We start from the raw sequence: 24,230 nt of genomic DNA on the forward strand, positions 1-24,230 counted from the left end.
TTCATCTACATAAATCTGATGTAGATGAAAACTACAAACCTGGGTTTGGCAGGTTGTTGTAAACCTGCCAAACCCATAGGGGGCAGTGTGGCGCAAAGCAGCCAATCAGATTGCTTCAAAACAGCCGCGACTTCCTGTTACAAATTAAACATGGCGCCAGTAGGTTCGTCTGTGTGGATAAATAGCTGAACTACTTTTGAAATAGCGTAATAGAATATAAAGTTAATAAAACACAAAGTTGATCGGGAATCACGTCAAAGCAAATATGTGGATAAATCAGCGCATTATTTGTCACCGACTGTAAACAGAAATAAGGAGTTTTCTCAAATCTCCACTTTGGTCGAAGTTTTCCTTTTATAAAATAATTTTTAGTGATATTAAACAGAGTTTTCGTGTGGATTAACGGATCAAATGCAGGAAAATATATTTATTTTCCCCAGATTTCTGACTACATGTGGAAAATGAGCTACAAACGTTTATCAAAACTTGTTTTTACCTCAACAGGTCGAACAGATTGTGTCTTTTCTGTTGCTTCCTGACTGAAATATTCCTCATTTAAGGGAATAAAAACAGAATAATAAAAGAGGAGGCAAACAAACCCAGCAGCAAACTGAAGTCATAATAAATAGATTTTAATGAACACTGTTAATGCTGATCTGTCAGAGATCATAAAAATAACAAAATGACAGACAGACAGAAAGTCAAACAGCAGGTTGAGCCTAAGTTGGTTTAAAATGACAGCTCTAAAAAAACAAAGATGTCTCCCTTTGTTAATTCAGGCTTCCTCCACTTCTCCTTAAATTAGCTTAGCTCCCAGTTTCAGAATCAAGAAATCCCCTTGTGTTTAGTGTAGATGTTTATAACCGAGGTCAGAATTAAAATTTAAAATCTGCAGGAAAAAGACAAAAGAAAGAAGGAACAACTACACTGCAAAAACAGAAAATATTAGTGTTTCTAATGCAGATATATTAGTACGCTTGAAATAAGAAAAAACTATATGTAACTTTTCAACAAGAAATATGAACTTTTTAAAGTCAATAACAGCTTAATATTGATTTAAAAAGGAATAAATCCACTGGCAGATTATTTAACTTATTGACTTTAAAGCACATATGTCTTGCTGAAAAGTTATGTGTGTGTGTGTGTGTGTGTGTGTGTGTATATATATATATATAAATACATATATATATATAATCAACTATACTAAAATATTTCTGCAGAGAGCAAAGAGAAAGAAGGAAAAGTAGGAAAAAAGGAAGAAGACTAAAGAACAGGAAGAGGAAAACATCTAAACAAAGAAAATAAACTATTAAAAAGCAAGAAAAGAAACGAGAAAAGGAAGGGAAAATTAAACGCAAGATGTAAAGAAGAAAAGATAGAAGAGAGGAAAAAGGATGAAAGGAAGGGAATAAGGAAGGATGCAAGAGAGGAGCAGAAAAGAAAGAAAAAATGCAAGAAGAGGTGGAAGAAAACAGTGAATCAATAAAGGAAGAAAGAGAAGCACGAACCAAGAAAGAGAAAAATAGAAACAAAAGGATTAAAGGATGCAAAAAAGGAACGAAATAATAAACAGAGGAATAAAACAAGGAGGGTGAAAGTGAATGACATAAGGAAGGAACATTAAAAAAATTAAATAGGAAATAAAAACTGGAAATATTTTTTTTTCAGACTTGTAGTTGTAATTATGTTGGTTTGACACTTTGTTGCTCCACAGCGCCCCCTTCTGATTACAACAAAAAGAGCCAGAGGAGGAGAGGAAAGGAGTCAAGGATGTTAAAATCTGAGCATGAGAGCCGGAAGTGGGCGGAGCCTGAGCTGTGACATCATGGTGATCTGACAGTTAAAAAAACAAACAACGAGCCGCTCGCTTTAAAAATATTAACAGCTGCTGATTCAAAACAACATAAACCAAGAAGAAGAAAAAAACACATTAAGAAAACAATAAAACACTCAAATCAAAGAAAACCCACAAATCTAAGATTTCCTTCCACTCTATCACAAAAAACGACGTACAACGAGTCACACACCGAAACGACAGGGTCTGCTTGTGTGGACCTGAGGAGCGGCAGGTCTTCCTATCACTACCTGGAGAGGAGCGGACATGGCTGGATCTACGCGGCTCTGCCCTGACAAACATGGCTTCCCTGAAGGGCTCCCAGGTTCTGACGGGGAACCAGCTGCGGCACCAATCAGCTCTTAAGTTTGTTTTTAAAAGATTTCCTGTGGGTTTTGTCGCTGCAGGATCATTTGAAACAGGAGAATTGCAAAGATTTAGACATAATCTAGAGTAAGGGAGTTCAAAGTGGGTCCGGGGGCCGTTCGCGGCCCCTGGAATTGATTTTTTGCGGCCCAACGCCAACCATAATTAAAGAATGAATTAAATAAATTAGGACAAAGCTACAGCTTTTGAATGAAAATCTACTTAAAAACTGTTAACTGCAACACAAAGTGTTGTCATGGTAACCAGAACCACATCTGCTCATTCACTGATGCTCTAAAGGTCACCTGACAGCAACTGTTTTCAAATGAAGACTGACCTGGATCCTGTTTTTATCGCTGAGAACAGACAAAATATTTTCTGTTTTATTCAGTCGAGCCTAAAATAATTAGCTAATGATGCCTTTCATTAATTTACTTAAATTAATTTCATTTGGATTATTTTTTATAATTTTTAATAATAATTGTGTTGTAATTGTCTTGTACTTACTGATTTCATTTATTGACAAAATGTGTGTTGTCTAGTCTTTTTAACATTGTTTATATAACCTTTGTTTTTAGCAGGATGATGGATGAAGGATAATTCTGACAAAGTTTACAAAAAATGTTAATTAATGTGCATTGTCCCTACCAAATGAATTAATAAGTTTTAAAAATGACAAGGAAAACATACAAAAACAATTTAATCTGCTATCCTGTTCCTATAAGAAAAATCAGATTACTTTATTTGTTTAATTAAATTAGAAGGTGTTTACTTTATTGTGGAGTAGTCTAAAAAAATCAAATTTTTGGTGATTTTAGCTTTTTAAAATGATATTTGGCCTGTGATTAATTTTGATGTGATAAAAAGTTTGGACACTCATGATTTAGAGGTTTGAAAATAAACCAGTAAATCATAGCTTCCAATCAGACAGACATATATATAGTGTACTTTTATTAAAATACTAAATTATTCCAATAGAAAGCAGCAATTAGTTCCTGTATATTAGGCCTAGTTTCTAGTGCATTTGAAATATAAAACTAACTTACAAGTAACTTTTCGTCAAGAAATATGAGCTTGTTTTAAGAAAATATTTCCTTAATATCGGTGAAAAAGTTCAGTTGTCAGATTATTTCACTTGAAGTATGGGAAAAATGAAAACATTAAAATGAAAAACATTTAATTTCCCTTTGGGATCCATAAAGTATCTTTGAATTGAACTGAATTAAATGTCCTGTTAAAAGTGAAGTAATCTGCCAGGAACTAGAACTTGGTTGCTAGGCGACGGGCTGGGGTTGCTAGGTAACGTGCAGTGCCAGTGGAATTAGTACTTATTTTGTTGAAAAGTTGCTCATAAGTTATTTTTGTGTTATTTTAAGTGTAGAAAGATATTTGAACTAGAAACTCGACCAAAAGAACTTGGTAAAATAATGTAAGATTATTTTAGTAGAAATACTTGAAGGATCCAAGCTGGGTTTCTGTTTTCAGAGGGTTGTTTAAAAGCCTGTGTAGTGATTTTTTGAGCAGCTCTCTGTAATAAAACAACCTGGAGTTACGGATGTGGACAGATATCTCTCGTATTATCTGAATTTGGGAGTGATGGGCTCTCGGTTTAAAAGGTTTTCCCTGAAGATTTGCGAGAGGCGTGTTTAGCGGGTTTCTGTGCTTGGAGATTGACATTGGCAGGAGCTGCAGCAGCCTGAGGAAAGCAGAACATCAGCTACCCAGCATTCGGGCCAGGGGGTTCTGGTTGTGGGCAAACACTGGGTTTGACCTAAAAGCAGGTTTTCTTTTCTTTTTTTTGTTAAAGGGAAACGTGTGGAGTCTTCAGCTGGAGCCAACAGGTAAAGTTCACATCAAATTTCTTTCTCTTTAAATATAATTTCATCTAAAAAATGAGTGACTCTCTAACAAACTGAAACCAACTATCTCGGGTCGCAGTGCCGCGGCTGCTGCTTGGTGGAGGTTGGGTCCAGATGGGGCGGGACGACACGTGGACGACAGCCGGACGGACGACTAGTTGTCCTCGTCGTCGTCGTCGTCATCCTCGCCTTCATCGTCTACGTCTCTCTTCCTCTTCTGTCCCTGAGCGCCATGCTGCTCCTCTGCAGAGACAGGAGGACACACAGAGCCTGAAAAAGTATCCACACCACTAAGATTTCAACATGTTTTGTCACATTACGAATAGAGCTGAAACGATTAATCAGTTTAATTGTGATTAATCGGTTTAATCATGATTAATCGACTATTGAAATAATCATCCGCTAATTTAGTAATCAATTAATCGTTAACTGGAGCATACAGACTCAACTGAAGTCATTTTCTGAAAGAACAATACAGTTAAAGCCAGAACAATTAAGCCAAAACAGAAGCAAAATATATATACATTTTAGATTTAAATTAATAAATAAACCTTTAATGGGTAAACTAGCAAAAACAAGAGGCCCCACATCAGGACTGAAATGATTAATTGAATTAATCATGATTAATCAATTACTGAGATAATCATAAACTAATTTAATAGCTGATTAATAATTAACGGAAGTATACAGATTCAAAGAAAACCATTTGCTTATAGAATAACATTTTCAGAGCAGTAATTAAGCCAAAAATGAACAATATATATATATATATATATATATATATATATATATATATATATTTTACATTTAAGATAAACAAAAAACCTTTTGCCTGTAAATGTTTTACCCAGAACTCCTCAGACAGCATTTTTCATGTTCACCTGGTTCAAATTCACCAAAGGAAGCTATGCTATTGCATTTTAGGCGATGAAATGTTTCATTATTTAAAAAGGAATTGAATAATTTTTTATTTATCTGTCTTAATACATTTCTAATAATGTTTTAGAAAAGCTTAAATGAAAAAGCTGCAGAATGAGCCAATTTTTTATCTGATTAATTGCCAGAATAACTGATTAACTGATAATTAAAATAATTATTAGTTGCAGCTCTAGTTTAGATTGTGGAAAAAGCGTGAAAACTCTCCGTTTAGTCTGACTCAGTCTGAGCTTCTTTATAAAGAAAAATGAAGAAGTTTCAGTTTTTGAAAAAGAAAACTGAAAACAATTGATCACTTTCCTTCCACTTTGTCTCAATCACTTACAATTCTCGTAAAAATAGTAAAAGTTTGAATTTGAACCAGCTGCAGCATCCTCACCTTCCTCCTCTGCATAGTCATCCTCATCCTCGTAATCTTCCTGAAACGAAGAGCAGACACACAAAGAGACGGAGATAAATGTAAAACTTTAAAGTTAAAAACGTGAAAACCGTTAGATGTTTCTGATTGGACGACACTAATAAGGCTCTTTGTCTATTCGTCAGGACAACATGGAGGCCGAGTCAACAACCATCGGACCAACTCTGACTGGATCTGAAGCTTCCCGAGTCAAAAACAGCTTCAAAACGCACTGCAAAAACACAGAACATTACCAAGTACTTATGGTCTCTATTCTGGTCCAAATGTTAGAACACTTCAAATAAGACAAAACTAACTTACGAGTAACTTTTCAGCAAGAAATAGGAGCTTGTTTTAAGTCAATAATTTCTTAATATTAATTTAAAATATACTAGTTTCTCTGGTAGATTGAAATAAGAAGACTAAGGCAATGTGGCTTAAAAGTAAAATCTCAGATTTTTTCATCTCTGATCTGATTTTAATCAACTTTTTTCTCGTTTTCTTTTCTAGAAAGGAATTACAAATGGCAGAAAATACTTTCAAAAAGTGGATTTTGTTTCAGACATCCCTTCTGTGAGCTGGACAGCAAAGAATTAGAGGCAGATTAAAGTTTCTGTTTGATTATGAGAATAACATAATAATATTAGCAGAATAAAGATTCAGTTTTACCAGAATAAAGTTGTTAATGAGAAGAGCTCTGATGGACTCATCTCAATCTGACATGACCAGATCAGTCCATGTGGTTTGTCAATCGTTTTAAAGTCCTGCCACTGATAATAATTTGATTATGATGTATTAAAAAGTTAAGTATTTCCTTATTTGTAAAAATTACTCCAAAGTGTAACTCCACACAATTCTTAACGTTCCTCATTACAATTATTTTTTTTTTACTTTTGTGTTGGAGTTCTCATAAAATTATTTCTTCATTCTCCTAAAATTTCGACTTTATTCTGATAATATTAACGCTTAATTCTCTCATTATTTCGACTCTCTTGCCCTAAAACTGTATTTTTGCAATATTATGACTTTATTTCCATGATAAAGTCATAATAGTTGTAGAGTTCACCTGAACTCAAAGTTAAACAGAAACTTTAAAACAAAATGGCCGCCGCTGACATCACTCTGAACTACAGAACCGAAGGAGTCGATTGGAGAAAAAAAATCCCATTTTCCAAACATTAACTCTTCCATCAATTGATCAAATTGATTTATCGCTCAGAGCGAACCAAGACATTTTTCTCATATTAAAAGTGAAATAATCTTCCAGTGGAACTAGAAATTATTATTGACTTAAAACAATCTTGTATATTTTGCTGAAAAGTTCCTTATAATTTAGTTTTATTTTATTTAAAGCGCAATAAGATATCTGAACTATAAACTAGATCAAAAACAGTTTTGTGTTTTTGCAGTGTGGACCGTCAGTGGTGGTTGTTCTGGTGCTGAACTTGAACCACAACAACACTATGCCTGAGGAGAGTCCATCTAACTGGACCGGGTCTAACAGAACCAGCAGCAGCTCTGATGCAGGACTCTGTTCTCTGCTGTGTGATGGGATGGGAGGGATGGAGGGAGGGGGCCGCTATGAGTCCTGAGGTTTCAGAGGCGAGTTGCCCACCTGGTTGGCCTGGTTCACCTGAAAGCTCAGCCCCACCTCTCTTCCCTCTGAGCCATCCTCATCCTCCTCTTCGTCATCCTCCTCCCCGTAGTCACCGGTCGGCCCCGCCCGGTCCTCGCCGTCCTCGTCTGTAAGCAGAGACCGACACCAAACGTTTTCACAAGCAGACAGAAACGTTCCCATGAAGGGCAGGACCGTACGGAAGAGGATTAGGGACAAGAAACCAAAAACTAAATCTGACATTTTTATCAGGATTCCGACTCTAAACTCATTCTAATTCTGTCAACCTTCGTCTAAATTCAAACAAGTAACCAAACCCTCTTCAATTATGTCGTTTGTATATGAAAAATGATCATATATTAGTTTCTTCCTTGCTTTAGGACAGTGGTTCCCAAACTTTTTCTTCTGCGCCCCCCCCAGTGGTTTCCAAACATTTTCTGCACCCCCCCTATGGATTACAAATGGCTGTCTGGTTGAAACGACGCATGGGGGGCCGGAGGGGGCATCGACTTTTTTGGGGGGCAAAATGAATGTACGTAGCTGAAAATAGACACCAACATCGGTAGCCTACAAGGTACTTGTTAAGCTAAAGGTTCTGTATTGATATTAGCTAGTCATATTTTAGCTAACATTACCTGCATCCAGCAGCTTTACTCAACTCAGTCGGTTAGTTTGGAGGGAAAAACTGTGAAAAGTTCTTTGCGTTTTGCTGGTTTGCTGCTGTGATTCTAACACAAACCTACGTAGCTCTGCACAGCAGCAGCAGGTCTCCTTCACAGGTGGAAACCCAGCGCGAGCAGCGTAGCGCTCATGTTGCGTTTAAAGGCGGCTCGGAAAAACAGGTTACGACATGTTAATAACGGATTAAACAGTTTTAACTGCTGATAAAAGTGACAGAGGACACAAATATGGGAAGTGTGGAAGCCTCTACTGTATCAAATTGACGTAGGAATAACAGAGAGTTGGCCATTCTAAGGTAAAAACCCAGTGCATAAACTGTTCATGTTTTGTTTCTTTTCATCCAGACGGCTTCCCGCGCCCCCTTAGGGGGCGCGCCCCACAGTTTGGGAACCTCTGCTTTAGGATTTGCAAACTGGCACTTTTTCCCACACTCAAATTTGTTTTGTAGATTTGAGTTTTAAGAGACTAAAGTTAGAATTCTAAGAAAAAGGAAAAATTTTCTGAAAAATCTAAATTCTGTATAAAAGGTCGAACTTCTGAGTTTAAAGTCAAAATCATGACCAAAAAAGTTAAAATTCTGAGATAAAAGTGAGAATTCTAAAAAAAGGCATAATTTTGAGAAAATCGAAATTCTGTGAAAAAAAGGCCAAAATTCTGTTTAAAGTCAAAATACTGACAAAAAGTAACAATTCTAAGTTTAAAGTCAAAATTCTGAGAAAGAAATTAAAATTTTGTGATTAAAAATCAGGATTCTGTAAAAATGTCAAAATTGTGAGAAAAAGACCAAAATTCAGGGAAAAACATAAGAATTCTGTGAAAAAAGTCAGAGTTCTGAGATTAAAGTAAGAGTTTTTAAAAAAATGTTCTGCTCTTGTGGGCCTCGCCCTCTTCCCTGGTGCTGAGTCGTTTCGGTCCATTAAACCGGGCTCGGGCGGAGGACATCCTCTCACCTTCGTCGTCGGCCTCAGAGTCCGGCGCCTCGTTGTCCTCCTGGTCAAAGCCGTCCAGGTAAGTCACCTGAGGCAGCAGCTCGAACACGCTCTCCCTGTAGTCCTCCAGGGAGGTGATCTCACAGTTAAACAGGTCCAGACTCTGCAGGCTCTTCAGGTTTTGCTGCAGCAGGAAACGTCACAAAGTCAGACTCTCCTAATAATAATAATGACAAACTAAAACGAACCAAACTAAACGAGGTAACTGACCAGCGCCTCCAACGTGCTCAGCTCTTTAATCTTGTTCCCGCTCAGGTTGAGGTAGGTCAGGTTGGGACATTTCTGTGCTAGAGTGTCCAGAGACCCCGATAAGTTGTTGTCACTCAGCTCCAACTGAGAGGAAAATGACTGGTTTAATATTCAGGAGAACAAAAATAACTTCATGTAGACATTCCTGCTTGAGCCTACATTCAAAAACAGAGCTTTATAGCTGAAAATCACAGTTTTAGCTAAAATATTACAACAGCAGACCAGTGTGGATGAGTTTATTTTATCTACAAACTGAAGATAAAAATACTTATTCATGTTACCAGTGAAACAAGTGAGAGAAACAACTTATTGCTGGGGTCTGAAAGTTCATTGTTCAGTTTTGGGTTTGAGACCAGCACAATGGCGACACCTGGTGAACTAACAGGTGAACTACATGTATTATTCAATACAAAAACAGACACAAAACGCTTCGTTTCCCCTCCACCGCCATTAGACATTTCTGAACTATTTAAATTAATTCTGCATTTTTTTAGCATATTGATTCTCTGAAAAAACATTTGAATTTAAATCTCTTAAATTTAAACTTGTATCTCAAAGTCAGAGTGTAAATGTTTGCGGTTCAGGTGACAGGTGAGGTGGGCTTACCTTCCGTAGTTTGGGCAGTGAAGGCAGCTTCGCCAGAGAGCTCAGACCGACGTTGACCACGCTGAGGAACTCCAGCTCTGTGAACTCATCCGTCAGACCTTCGACCTCGCCATCAGCAGATCGACTGTTGTCCACAACCAACTCCACAATCTGAAAGATAAACCCATTGATTAGAAATCATTACTTCTATGTTCACCGAACACAGAAGAAACTGAAACATCCCACTTTTTAACTGCAAATGGATCAGAATGTTTTTATACAATTTGTTTTAGATTGAGCAAAAACAGCATAAATGATCATTAATTCACATTAATTTGTCAATTAATTTAGAAACTGTTACACTAATCCGGTTCATGTTTATTCATGACAAAATTAAACAATAATTAATTAATTAAAAATTAATTGATCAGAAAACAAACAAAACAATAAAAAGGCAAGGGCCTTACATTTTTACAAATAAATAAGTTTTATTTATATTTATAAATGAATTTATTCTGCATTTACATCTAAAATTATATATTTTGCATTTATATTTTGTATATAATTATTAATTATATTATTTACTGTACTTTATTTACTATGCAGTATATATTATTATTCATATATTATAGAATAATTATTACACTAAGTCATTATAGTTGAAATTATTATGTTTATTATGTTCAATATTTAATCATTTAAATATAATAAAATGCAAATAATTAATAATTATTTTTATTTACTTACATTCTAATTTATTTTTACAGTAACCTATTTGAGTCTTTGACTTTTTTTTTATCAAATTCATTTTTATATTTATTATTAACTAGCAATACATATTTAATAAGCTAATAACTATTAAAAACAACAATATTGTTATCATTATTAATGTATCTCAATATAGTTTCTGTATTTTTTAGGACATTGTAATGGTAATGGAAAGGTTGACAGATGAAGTCAGCCTCCACTGGATTATGACATTTGCAGATGACTTTGTAATGAGCAGGGAGGAAGAGGAGGAGGAAGAGGAGAGCCTATGGAGTTAGAGGAGTTTAAATATCTGGGTCTCTATTAAAGCTGCAGTATGTAGCTTTTTTAAAGAAATATTTTTTACATATTTGTTGAAACTGTCTCTATGTCATGATTGCATAATATGAGAGATAATTTGTGAAAAATCTGGCCTTGTCCCAGTGCCAACTAGAAACAACCAATCATAGCCAGGAGGTGGGTCTTAGCGTTGTCAATCACTCTGTGTTGCTGCTCCTCCTAAGTAGTGAATCCTCAGGCCAGTTAGCAGGCCACCAGTGACAGCAGATTAATAGTTTTCCAGTAATGGTAAGTTGTTTCTCCCCCTTTAGCACACTAAGCAGTACATGAGATTGATTGACAGCGCTAAGACCCTCCTCCTGACTCTGATTGGTTGTTTTTGGTTGGGAGTGGTGCATTTCTTCAGATGGTAATAGCAACTCAGGGAGGATGTGGAGGAGATCAATCTGTTCATAGATTATCTCTGTCTCATATTATACTCTCATGACATGGTGATAGTTTTAACAAATATGTAAAAAAGAAAAAGAAAAAAAGAAAGTTATGTACTGGAGCTTTAACTAAACCTGTGTTTTGTGTAAATAAATAACAGTGTAGTTTCTGTTGTATTGGTGAGACTACTGGTTTTACTCTGACTAGTAACTGGTTTATTTCCCAGAATCCTTTGGTCTTCCAAGCCTTATATAACGTAAGAGCCTGAGCAGAGCATCAGCCTGCAGCTCCATCATCATCTGCGCTGTGAGTGTGCAGGGTTTAACCCACTGTAATCTGCATGCAGAGTGCTGCAGGAAGAGGAGGAGGAGGTGGAGGTTTCTCTGCATTAACCATCTGCCGGCTTCCCCCAATTTATAAAACATGACCGCAGCGTTTCATCTGTTCAAGTAAATTAACTTGGAGTATTATTTAACCTGAGCTGCTGGTTATATAATACACAGACTCACACACACACACACAGACACACAGGCATGCAGCTTTAAAGAACCGGTTTATGGGAGCAGTCGACACAACCGGGCACACCAATATCTGCGCTCACAGCTCCTCGAGAGCTACGTGAACTCACAGTAATCTAATTTCTTGTACTCTAACGGCTCAGGTGTAACGCCATCTTGTTCCGTTACGTCGTCCTTATTCCGTCGTCGAACCCCCCGGTTACCTGGTGGCCACGTTACCGGGGTGTAACGCCGCCTTGTTTTAACCAGTTTCTGTAGGTCACCGAGTCGACATTTTCGCGTCGTCGTCGAAAATTCCGCTCGACACGAAAGCTAATCCGCTTTCTGTAGCGGCAGGTCGGTAACGCGTTACCGCTCCGCCGCGCAGCCTGTGACCGACCTTTGCGCGCCAGCGAGCTGGGTCGAACCGAAACCACCGCAAAAAGAGAGAAAAAAAAGAAGAGACAAAAACACAATGATTTGACTGTGAATTAAAGTGGACATTGCGTGGCGTGACCGGACCTGTTGAAAGAAAGTCTGCTGTAAGACAATGTCGTCGAAGTTTAAAGCGGCGGCGACTTAAAAATGTCCGCTCATAAAGGACGAGCGAGTCTATAACGGACATCAGATGAGTTGTTGTTTACCCACACCGTACTCCAGAAAAAACAGATTAAACACAAATAATATTATTATTTCAAAGAGGAGTTTCCCCGAGGAGCAGATACGATGAAAAAAGTTAAAGCCGAACAAGTTTTAGGAATTAGCAGCGTGTATCGACCGTTGAGCCGGAGTGAGAGACGGAATTTTGTCGGAGAGCAGGGGGGCGGTACGACCGAGCAACCCCGTAAGATGCTCCACATATACCTCAACAACTATAACGAGCTGGGCTCTAACTCATACTGTCAGCGCGTCGATAAATATAGTTTAGCATGCAATTAGCCCGCTCGAACTCAATAAAGGGAGTAAGTAAGTGCTGAAAGGCGAGAAGCAAGGTCCGGGCTCCGGACGCGCATCACGGACAACAATTACCACCTTCTTACAGTCTAAGTCGCGTACCTCTGCTGGGCTTCGGTTCCGCAGCTCTAAAGTAATCCTCTTCTTCATGTCCATGTTTAACTGTGACGTGTGGTTGTTTAGAACCGAGCGCTGAGCAGTTGAGAAAAGTCCCGGGGATCAGACGGGTAGCTGCCCTTCTCTGTTGGCCGCAAGTTGCCTACTGATCCTCCATGATAACTTGCGCCCTGCCCCCTCCACTACAGCCCCGCCCACCGAAAGAACGGGGTTGGCCGTCCCTGTTTTCCTCGCTTCTGATTGGTCGATAGAGACGTCAATCACGATCATCGGCATAATAATCCTCTATCTGGATGGCTTAAAAGGCGTAGGAGTTGTAGTATTGGATGCGGGTGACATTTTTAAATTTGTCGGGGTTGTTGATCTAATCAATCAATTAAAAATAATATTAATGTAATTGTTACCAACAGTTTTGCCGAATGTTTAAATATATATTTTATTAATATATTATCACAACAAATGTAAGAATATCCAAAATCTATATTTTTTAAAAGAAAATATTTTATCACATTACTGAGTAGCTCAATAGTTGGTTTGTAAATTATAACGGTTTATAAATTTATAATGGGATTATAAATTATAATCCCATTATAATTTATGTATATAGAGGTTTTTCCTATAACATATACTTTTTTTTTAAAATTGATCAGTTCATAGATACTTATAAGAGCAACTGCTAGTAATCCATGACTTTCATTTTCCCTGTATTATAAATGTGACATGACAACTGGCCACTAGGCTGGATGAAAACCTATTTTTATCTTACACCACTCACAGTGACAATGGTGGCAAGAAAGTTAAAAACAAAACAAAAAAAACTTATAAGCATGTTGTTGTAACTTCTCATGATCAGTCTATTAGAAACCTTTCCTTACCAAATGATTGTTTGGCATTATTGGTAAACCCCCCCATCCCCCCAAAAAAACAGCCTTTTCAATCCCATCATCACAAACATAAACATAGATTTTGATATGGGACTTTTCTCAAATACCATAATGATTGGATTTCTGGCTTAAAAATTAAAGTGGCTGTGGGTTAAAATAATGGGTAAAAATGTTGAAAATCACTGTTAGGTATCGTAGAGGATCTGTGATGCTGTGGGCCTGTTTCTACTTCAAAGATAATAAATATTAAATAAATAAAAATCTGGGGAACTCTACCAACATTAAATTTTAATATACATGCATTTTCCAATAAATTACCTTGCCATGTATTGTGTTGCTTTAAATGTCACAAAGTTTATTGAAAAAGAACATAATAAAATGAAGATTAGTAAAAAAAAAAAAAAAAAGCAAACTTATTTACAAATACAATTTTTTTTTACAAAAATATCATGACCAACGCTAAACTACAGAGCTACGCTGTGCTCCAAACACTATAGAGAGCTCATAAATAAATGAAGCAAACTATGTACGGTCATCATCGCTTTGAAATCTCAAAGACACAACAAAGACGTTCTTGGAAAACAAAAAAGAAGTTTATATTTAATTGCAGGCAGCCATCATCATCATCGTCATCATCATCAATGTCACAGAGAAGCCAGTAGGTAAAGTTAAAAAAATACAACTTTGTATGTACATAGAAAAGGGTTGGTTTTGCAAAGCTTATAAAAATAACTATAACACAAACAACAGCTAGTCTCAGGTTGAAGGAGAAGTGGGGGGTGGCAGGCAGCTGAGAGAATACATGTGATCTGTCCGAGTAAAGTGAAGTTCAGCAACACGAACTGGACCAGCATGTGTTTGGCTTCAGGGGATTCATCTCCAACATAACTGTAAACTCCTTCATGTTCAAAAGGTTCCTGTAGGTGCACATGAATTTAATTTATTGAGTTTTTACTAACTAATTGAGAGAAAATTCAGATTTTTTTGCAAGAAAAAGCCAAAACAGTTTTAAATGAGGTTAGTAGTACTTCATTTACTGCAGGATTGTTCCACAACTTGTTTTTTTTACAAACCGTAAAGTTGTAAACAGGTTGTTCTGCTTCAGTTTGTGGCGGTAACCATCTGTAGATTTAACTGAGATGAGAAAGTTGATGCCCTTATACAGATTTCACAGAGATGCACAGGTCGAGTAGGAGTCAGCCAATATTTTCCCAATAAGCTCTGATCAGCAGATCTGATCTATTCTTTACATCAAAATGTAGAACTCCCCCCATGTTTTGGTTGAGAAACAATTAACCACAAACGCGTCATTTGCAGTTTAGCAATAATTAAATTACACATTTTCATTTGTATGTGTTAAAAAAAAGAAATTGGTCAAAATCTGAACCTGAAATGGCCAGGAAGAGCCTGATCAGTGCATCTCTAACATTAAGCATTTTGATAAAAATCACAACAAAACGAGTTTCCACACAAACCACAAATCATACTGCAAAAACACAAAATCATAAGAATCTGTTGTCTAGTTTTTAGTGTATATATTCCAGAAGACTTGAAATAAAACAAAACTAAATTACAAATAAATTTTCAGCAAGATACAACTGGTTTATATAGATGAAAAAGAACAAATTCCACTGGCAGATTATTTCATTTATAAGAAAAGTATCTTAATATAAATTAAATAATCTGCCAATTGAACTAGTACTTTTATTAATCAATATTAAAGGAATTAGATACATTTTGCTCAAACATGAGATTTTCCTCATTTAAAGTGTACTTGGATGTTTGCACTAGAAACTAGACCAAACTTAGTTGGTAGGATTTTGTTTTTGCAGTGTAATCAAGCTTAGAGCCAACATCCAGACCCTCCTGAAGCCTCAAACATTCATGCATCAGGCCTTCAGAAACGCTGTGCTGCTGTTTGTCACAGAGCTGGTTCCAAACCAGAACCGCAGACAATGCTGCAGAATTGGATGAAGATCAAAGATAAGGTGGAGAATGCACGGACAAAGGGAAGACATCAAGTATTTTTCAGCTTCTCGAGGGAAAAACCTTCTCCTTTCCTGCCTGTAACAGTTGATCTGGGTTCACCTTTAATATACACAACAGTTTAGGGCTTACCTTTTGACAGTTTGTTGGTCTACTGCACAGAAAAAAACTGAATAACTCGAGGCTTAATTAAAATATTTCAACTGGTTTTGGACTGTCTGAGTGGGTTTTCTGCTAGAATAAACATGTAATAAAATATCTGTGTAACTGCTAAGTTAGTTTGGCATTAAATAATTTAATATTGCAATATAATGGATTCAATCACGGCAAAAACATAAAATCTTACCAAGTAGTTTTGGTCTAGTTTCTGGTGCAAATATCTTGGAACACTTGAAAGAAGACAAAACTAGGTTACAAGTAACTTTTCAGCAAAACATAGTAGCTTGTTTTAAGTCAGTAATCCCTTTTTATTACTTTTTATCGATGAAAACGTTCTAGTTCCACGGGCAAGAGGGACTAAAGCCGTTACCTAGCAACCGCCCGTTACTTAGCAACCAGTTTTAGTTCCACTGGCATATTATTTCACTTATAACAGGATATTTTTCCCATGTTAAAAGTGAAATAATCTGCTAGTGAAACTTGTATTTTTCATCAATATTAAACAAGTTCTTAAATCTTATTTAAAAAAAGTTATTTAAAAGGTAGTTTTGTTTCGTTTCAGAACAAAACTAACACAAGAAACTAGACCAAAACTAAATCTACTTGGTCAGATTTTGTGTTTTTGTGGTGATGACAGATCTGAATTTCATGTTGAATATGATGAAATCCCCTCCAAACGCACTAAACATGAAGATCACATTAAAAGGAATCACTGCAGTGTTTCGATAATCGCTCAGTTACGGTCACACGAGGTCAGCTAACTTTGGGATTCACTAAATTAAACGACAAAAACAGAACATAATACATGTTTAAAAAAAACAAAAAAAACAAATGGGTCTGATAGGATAGTTATTGGCCTTCAAAAAGAGGACATACTTACAGAGTATTAGGGCCACGCTAAGAAACATTGATAAAAATTAAAATTACGAGTATAAAGTCATAGGATAAAGAGAATAAAGTCAAAATAATAAGAGTATAGAGTTGAAAGAAAAGGATAGTCAAAAAATTACAAGATCAAAGTCTTAATGGTCCAAGAATGAAGTTATACTACACAAATTAAGTCAAAATAATACAAGAATAAAGTCCTAATGAGAAAAATTCATATTAATACAAGAACTAAATCAAAATAATATGAGGATAAATTCTAAATCATGACAATAAAGTCATAATATTACCATAATAAAATGGTAATATGACTATACTTTTATTATTTTGACTTTATTTTCAGGTGATTTTAAATCTATTCTTGTACGACTTTCTCATATTATTTCGTCTTTATTCCTGTATTATTTCACATTTATTTTTGTATCATTTTGGCTTTATTCTCATAATATGAGTTTAATCTTATAAGGACTCTGTTGTCGTATTATTTCAGCTTTATTCACATAATGTTTTGACTTTAGTCTCGTGATTTTATATTTTTTTATTTCCTAGCGTGGCTCTGATTCTCCGATGTTGAAACTAAAGGTCTAAGTTTCTTCTGAGTCACATTTCGAATAGGGAAGCAGGATGTAGTTCTATCAGGAACAGAAACGTTCGTCTCTGTGCCGAATCGTTCCCACATTTCCTCACCCTGAACTTCGCAGACGGATGACAACGTAAAGCAAACGCATCATGAAGGTCCATGTCAGCTCATGCATCTTTTCCCTTTCTGTTGGATCGCATCGAAGCGACAGTCAGCTGATCTGTCAGCATCCGGTCATTCTGGGGCTTAAAATGAAGCAGAGCTGAACTTTCCTGGCCGGTCCGTCTCTCTGTAAGGAATCCATCTTGACTCGGATGCTCTGTACTTCCTGTGGTGAGTCAGCTGCTTCCCTCTGTCTCAGTTAAATGAGTCCAATCAGCCGCCTCCTGTTACGATGCGTCTCCTCCTGCGTTAGGAGCTGACCTGCGTCGCCTCGCCGCCCGTCTCCACCAGCGTCACCTGACCTTCCTCCCCTTCCATGATGATTCCCCCTTCCTGCAGCACCACCATCTCTCCCTCTTCCTCCACTACGCCGGCGGCGCCCTCCTCCTCGTCCTCCCCTCCCACCACCTCCTCCGGGCTAGCGGCGTTGGCGCCGGCCGTGGCGTTGCCGTTGCTGGTGTTGGCCTGACTCTGGGCCATGGCCTCCAGCTTCATACGGTACTCCTCGGCTTCCTGCTCCTTACGGAGGAGCTGCTGCCGGTACTCCTGAGCCTTCCTGTTAGCTTCCTGCAGCTGTCTCTGCAGCAGCTCCTGAAGAGCGAAGAAGAAGAAACTTTTACAATGAAAACAGACAAAATAGAGAACCGAACCGACCAGAAAATCCCATCAGTACCAGATAATCCAAAGTTTGTTTTCTGTTTCTTTTTTAATTTCTCCACATTCACCAGTCAGTCAGTTCTGGTGTTCCACATGGTGCTGCACTTGGGCAAGTTTGATTTAACCTTTAATATCTCCAAAATGAATTTATTCATAACAGAAATGTTCAATTCAGCAGATCACGTTCAAATTTGAATTATTTATTGAACATAATTTAAATAACACATATCTAGATGAATCTTGTTTATTAGATTAAGGAAGTTTTCACACCTGATAGTTCGGTAGACTCGGTTTGATTGGGGTCCAAAATCGCAACATTTGTTACATTTTCAGCTGTTTCTCTTTCACACTGTGTCAAACGATCCAAATTAATTAAAATAACATGTTCCCCTCCTCTCCTGTGGGGGCGCTGTACCAAGAGCTACTGAAGGAAACAACATGAAAACCTCTGAAGAAGACAAGAACTCAACTTCCTTCTTCATGAAATGTAGATTTTAGTGGTTGTCGGATTTCTGTTTTGTCTTTGCCAAAAGACTATGAGGCATTTCTGTAGCTAGCGCTAGACGCTTGCATTAGTATTGGTTGTATTTACCCAGAATTCCCTGCTTTATAATAAAATATCTGGAGGGACATTTTGACCAGTGAATTGATGTAACTGTAAATGTCTTTTACTTTGTAACAACCCTGTGTTAAATGTAATTCAGCTACGTGAACAGGAAGTACTCACAGTCTCTCCTGTGTCGTTGTGGTTGTTGGTCACCTCCAGCTTCCTCTTCCTGGAGGGCGGAGGCTGCTGCTCCTCTGTTACCACCTCCTCCGTCACCGTGTTGGCCGGCACTGCGAGCACTGACAGAAAAAAAACAAACCAATAATTATCGGCACATGAGCCGTCCTGCAGCCCTCAGCCTGGGACTTACTCTGCTGTCCGTGCTGCATCGTGACGAAGAAGGGCTGGGACATCCCCCCCGTGGTCTGAAGGTTGCCATGTTGGTCCGTTACGATCGTGATGACCCGCTGACCGCTCTCGTTCACCACCGCGGCATGCTGGATGTTGGAGTCCAGAGCGCTGGCTGCCATCGCCTCCTCCGACTCTCCTGCAGAGCAAAAACATTTCAGAGAGAAATCTCTTCAGCTGGAGGCCCTGACTTTACAACCAGCTGAAAGAAACATTTAAACATCTGAAACTTTAAATCAAAAGGTCAAGAAAATATTTATAAAAATTAACATCAAGCAAATAAAGTAGCCTGATTTTTTTTCCTGCATGAAATAGATTTTACTAGTTATTGTCATTGTACAAAGGCAACAATGCATAAAGGGTATGTATAAAAAATACTGAAAAACACAAAATACAAGCGTTTCTGGTACAGATAAATAATAAAATAAACATAAATCTAGACTAAATATAAAATAATAATGTCTTGATATACATGAGGCAAAAATATAACAAGGATTTTGCAAATTTCTGCATTAAAAATCTAGTTTTCAGTTTCTTTTTAACTTAAATAAATTTATTAAAAACAGGATTTGAGTCACTTTCTTTCAAAACGCTTGCTATATTTAGCCAAGTTTAATAAATTAAATAAAAGCTGATTTGGGTTCAGCAAAGTCGACATTTCAGTAAAGGTTTATGGTTCTATTAATTATAAAAAGCTTGGTAATACAAAGACAAATACTTTGTGTCATACTTTACATTTTCTACTGTCGGAAACCTTGAACACCCCGATGTAAACTTTTTCTCATGTTTTCATGTCAGCGTAACAAACTTCACTCCTCGGCTTCAGTTCCTCGTCTTCTCCAGGTCAGAGTATTTAAACGCCGTTGAACCAACACCAGGTTCATTTTGGGCTCATTTAAACAGTTTCTGTTCTCACCTGCGCTGGCCTTGTTCAGCAGCTCCGCCAGGTTCATCACGCCCCCAGGGATGGCGGGAATTCCCTGGATTATGAACTGTGGCTGGTTGGTGGTGCTGCTCGTCTCCACGTTCATGCTCACCTGGTTCATATTAACCTGGTTCTGCATGCTCTCCTGTAAGCAGACACCAGCAAACATCTGGCTAAGTGCAAACATGCTAGCTAATTAGCTCCTACAGTGGATTAATTTAAAATTATTCTGTTGGTGCGGATCTCAAGTTGGCACTTTGATTTGGCATCCAGCAGAAAGAGTAAATGTTTAAGATGATTTGCAGCTGCAGTGATAACTAGAAACAACTTAATATGACTAGATGTTGCAGCTCCTCTCACCTGCAGCATCAGCATCAGCTCCGTGTTCTGGATGTCGGCTGCGATGTCGAACGGCGTCTTGTCGAATTTGCTGCGCGCGTGGACGTCGGCACCGTGTTTGATGAGGGTGTCGCACACGCCGTGGTGGCCGTGCTGCGCCGCCCAGTGGAGAGCCGTCATCTTCAGCATGTCTTTGGCGTTGATGTCTGCACCGCTCTGAAGCAGGTTTACCAAAAACGATTTAAAACATTAATTCACATGAACTTATCTGGTCGTCTGCATTTAGAGCAAAGAGTGAAAGTCTTGATGCGACGTTTAGTCGTTTCACACAAACTTCATGTGATCATTAAAGACTTTTGCTTTTTTTAAATACTTCACAATCATGTTTAAGATTTTATTGTTTGTCTTGTCCCCCACTTCATATTTACTACTTTTAAAGTTTTAGTGGTTTTATATAACTAGATTAATTGTTTACAAACTGTTTGTTTTTAATTGCTTTACTGTTTATAAATTGGTTCATCTATTGCTTTTAAACTAGTTCTTTTTATTCTTCATCAACTAGTTCTTTTATTGTTTATTATTTTTAATATTTAGCATATCTGCTCCGTCCACTGTTCTGTCTATATACATTAAATGCACTGTAAGAGTCAAAAACACAATTCTGTCCAACTATTTTCTGGTCTTTGGATCCACCACGCCCCTGGTGATGTCATAAAGGTAAAGAAAAGATGGCCGACTGAAACAAACTGCAGCCAGTCGGTCCTGAAGTCCCACCCTGATCAGCAGCTCTACGATGACTGTGTGTCCCTCAGCAGCTGCCATATGCAGCGGGGTCCTGTCCACTTTGGTTCGGGCGTCTCTGCTGACGCCCGCTCTCAGCAGGACGTCGGCGGTGGAGTAGTGGCCGTGCTGGGCGGCCAGGTGGAGGGGCGATGTCCCCAACTGTGGAGAGAGAAGAGGAAGAAGAAGAGGAAGAAATCACATGCAGATTAAACAACTGTGACATCACTGCAGTGAATAAACTGGCTGCTTCAGCTGGTTGGTGTGGAAAAGTGAGATCAAAAGCACAAAAAGAGACAAAAGTCATTAAAGGAAGTGTTGTTATAACAGAACCGAATGAATTTAATAAGTTTCTGTTTTGAACCACCTGAACTCTGTATTACATTCTTAATATGCAGATCAAAATATTCACCAACTCTTTCTCCATTTTATTGCATTTATGTAATAAAGTTTTTATTTTCTTATTTAAAAGAGGAACTGAGTTATTTGTCTGTTTGCATTTTTAATGTATTTCTAATATTGTATTAAAAATTGTTAGAGGTTAAATGAAAAATGTGCCAAATGTTTTTTTTATCTGATTAAATGCCCAAATAATCGATTAGTAAAATTATTGATGGTTGCAGCTCTGAATAAAATACATTAAAGTCTGTGGTTGGAAATGACAAAATGAGAAAAAAGCTTTACTTTTATCGAGTCATTGCATAATTTAGAGGTAGAACAGATTATTGTAAAGGAGTTTTCTGGGCGTCTCACCCAGTCGGTGGTGAACGGCGCTCCGTTGGCCATCAGGTTTCGGACCTCGTCGTCGTTTCCTTTCCTTGCTGCTTCCAGCAGCCGCTTCCCCAGATCCACCAGCGACATCTAACACACATCAGAGCAGCAGTTCATAAAAAACACTTGCAATGCTTATCCTCATCCAAAATACACAGATTTTAGATTAGCAGCATGAGCCACATTCTGCAAATTACAATATGAATTCTGATGAGGCTCATTTGTCAGATTAAAAGCCTTTTGAACAATTTTTCAAGCAAAGTTTATTGGTCTGATGTAATATCTAATATTAAATGTTGTGTTTTCATTAGCTGTAAGCAGAAAACCATCATAATTAACAAAAGTAAAGGGTTGAAAACATCAGTCTGTGGTGTACCTTTCAATAACAATGTAATTTATTGAACATTAATTGAACTGTATTTTCAGTTTATGTTGTGGCTAAAAACATGAAAATGAAACACAGGCAGTGACGGCTACATGAACAAAAAACAAAAATAACTCCAAACTATTAAAAGATACTTATTTAGTTTCTAAGACAGGAAAATGAATTAACAGCAGTTTAAAAATAGATCAAAGTAAAAACAGTTGCTTTTTTCCAAAAATGTAAAACCTAAACAGTTTTTAAATGGTTACAACAATGATTTTAATAGTTCTCAAATGTTTTGGGAATTAGTTTCACACATTATCCACATAAACTGATTTATTTATGTCAGAAAATATTCTTTTAATGCTGGTGAAAGCTTATAAAATCTATCATTAAAAAACTTTAATGATGCCTTTCTTAGGTTCAATGTGAATATTTAACTAAGCCTAAGTGGATTTATTTATTAAACACCAGAACATAATTAATCTCAATTTACTTCACTGAAACTCTCTCAAAAAAAAAAAAGTTAAAAATTGCTTTCAAAAAAGAAGGGTGTGTTAGCTTCCCCCTCCATTCACTGTAACGGGGTTTCAAAGCTAAATATGTGTCCATTATCGGACAGAACCCCGCCTTTCAGTAACAAACTGCATTTACAACAAAATAAAAACTTGTGCAGTTTCAATAATTTAGTTTTAAAAAAATTGGACAACTTTTCCGGTTCATGAGCAAATTTATAAAAGCAAATTATGGTCTTATAAACAGGACCACGCATACATATTCATATGTGTCCGATTATGGAATTACTCGCATTCAAGCATTAGCCTATTACCTTCTTTTTTGCTAAAACTATACAGAAACAACCTCTTAAGAATGAAAGTGGGACCATTTTGTAAAAGGAGTTATTAGTTTGAGGACCTTCTGTGAGTTTATAATGATAATTTAATATTTTTGTAACTGTTAAAAGTCCCGTCCGATAATGGAACTCCTGCGAACAAACAGTGTTTGTTATTGCGAAACAGCGGAGCGGGACGAGACTTCTGTCTCCGGGGCCGAGGAGCCATTTTACGCGCCTTCACGGCCAGAAAATAGACCGCCATGTGCCACGTATCCCCGTCCCCCCATCTAAGCTGCTTTCTACGGCATTCTACATATAAACATCTCCGTCGGTGCTACCGAGAAATAAACAGAAGCACCGACAGGAAACTGTTTGATATTAAGTTGTTGGTTTTCCGGGGGAAGTCACACAGAAATTTCCTATTTTACACACGGAGAAAAAACTACTTCCACATCCGGTTAAGTTGCATTCTGCAAGCGTGCACCGCCAAAGCGCTTACCGGAGGAGTGTATGATGATATTGTTCCACCTTTTGTGGTTATTTCTGTAATCTTTAAATATAAAGAAAGCTCGGAAAATATGAGTCTTCTCCTGGCGTAGGACGGCAGAGCGGCTACTTACCGCGTTCAGGTTTGTTCGGGTCCAACCAGGCTGCTCCTCTCTGCTAATGTTAGCAAGCTAGCCGGCTAAGAAGCGCAAACCCCGCCGTGTGAAGAGGATTTGTGCGATTTTATGGTTCTTCGAGACGTAGCATGGGCCAGATATGCGAAGAATCTGTTTCAAAATTCGCTAAAAACGGGCATTTGGGACCTCTGTAGCTTGTCGTAGTCCTCAGAGCTTGTTTACTGCTGAAAGCTAGCAATCGGTAGCAGTTACGCAGCCGGAAGTTGATATTGAGCCTTCAAAATAAGACTAGTTCTCGTTATTTTAATTGAAAAAAATTAAATGTCACGAAAATGCAGCTTTTATCGCGTCTTCCAATTTATGCGATTCCGTCAGATTTTAAAATGGTCAAATATTTGAACTCTTGTCAAAATATTTAATATAAATTAGAAGAATACCAGACATACTTTGTCATCTCAGCTTTAACGTTCAACTAAGATGTATCATGTGTTAAATTCAGAGCTGCACACTATTAGATCACAACCTGTGCCATGGATGCCACTAAAATATTTGACCAATTCTTCGTAGATTTTATTTTGTACAGAAATATAAAAAAGTTATGCTATATTCAGAGTTTTAATTACATCAGACTAAACAATATAAAAAATATGGCACGAGATAACACTGACTAGAAACATTTTGTCAAAAATAATAATTAGAAAAATTAAGATAACTCCCCACTGATTTTTTGCATTTTACATGTGTTATAAGTATTTTTGGAAAATATTTAA

At 37.4% G+C, this 24,230-nt stretch overlaps 2 protein-coding genes across 3 annotated transcripts; both read right to left on the reverse strand.

Moving 5' to 3' along the window:
* Nucleotides 1-616: 616 nt before the first annotated feature.
* On the reverse strand, nt 617-12,687 carry anp32e (acidic nuclear phosphoprotein 32 family member E). Of its 2 annotated transcripts, none has more exons than XM_015004820.2 (7): nt 12,541-12,687; nt 9,533-9,682; nt 8,888-9,010; nt 8,639-8,801; nt 7,044-7,135; nt 5,375-5,414; nt 617-4,302 (listed from the first exon to the last, which is right to left on the reverse strand). In XM_015004820.2, the coding sequence occupies exons 1-7, from the start codon at nt 12,592-12,594 to the stop codon at nt 4,214-4,216; spliced, it is 711 nt and encodes a 236-aa protein (XP_014860306.1). In that variant the 5' UTR covers nt 12,595-12,687; the 3' UTR covers nt 617-4,213. The 2 variants fall into 2 exon arrangements, with proteins under 2 accessions (XP_014860306.1, XP_014860305.1); XM_015004819.2 differs by having other exon boundaries at nt 7,008-7,135.
* A 1,081-nt stretch (nt 12,688-13,768) lies between these two features.
* gabpb2a (GA binding protein transcription factor subunit beta 2a) lies at nt 13,769-23,689 on the reverse strand. The gene is made up of 8 exons (XM_015004818.2): nt 23,458-23,689; nt 21,621-21,728; nt 20,862-21,029; nt 20,109-20,303; nt 19,740-19,893; nt 18,786-18,962; nt 18,596-18,714; nt 13,769-17,802 (listed from the first exon to the last, which is right to left on the reverse strand). The coding sequence occupies exons 2-8, from the start codon at nt 21,726-21,728 to the stop codon at nt 17,461-17,463; spliced, it is 1,263 nt and encodes a 420-aa protein (XP_014860304.1). The 5' UTR covers nt 23,458-23,689; the 3' UTR covers nt 13,769-17,460.
* Between the last annotated feature and the right edge of the window lie 541 nt (nt 23,690-24,230).

Source organism: Poecilia mexicana, unplaced genomic scaffold (genome assembly GCF_051168715.1).
Source record: "Poecilia mexicana isolate PSO_F unplaced genomic scaffold, ASM5116871v1 scaffold_11, whole genome shotgun sequence".
Classification (NCBI taxonomy): Eukaryota; Metazoa; Chordata; class Actinopteri; order Cyprinodontiformes; family Poeciliidae; genus Poecilia; species Poecilia mexicana.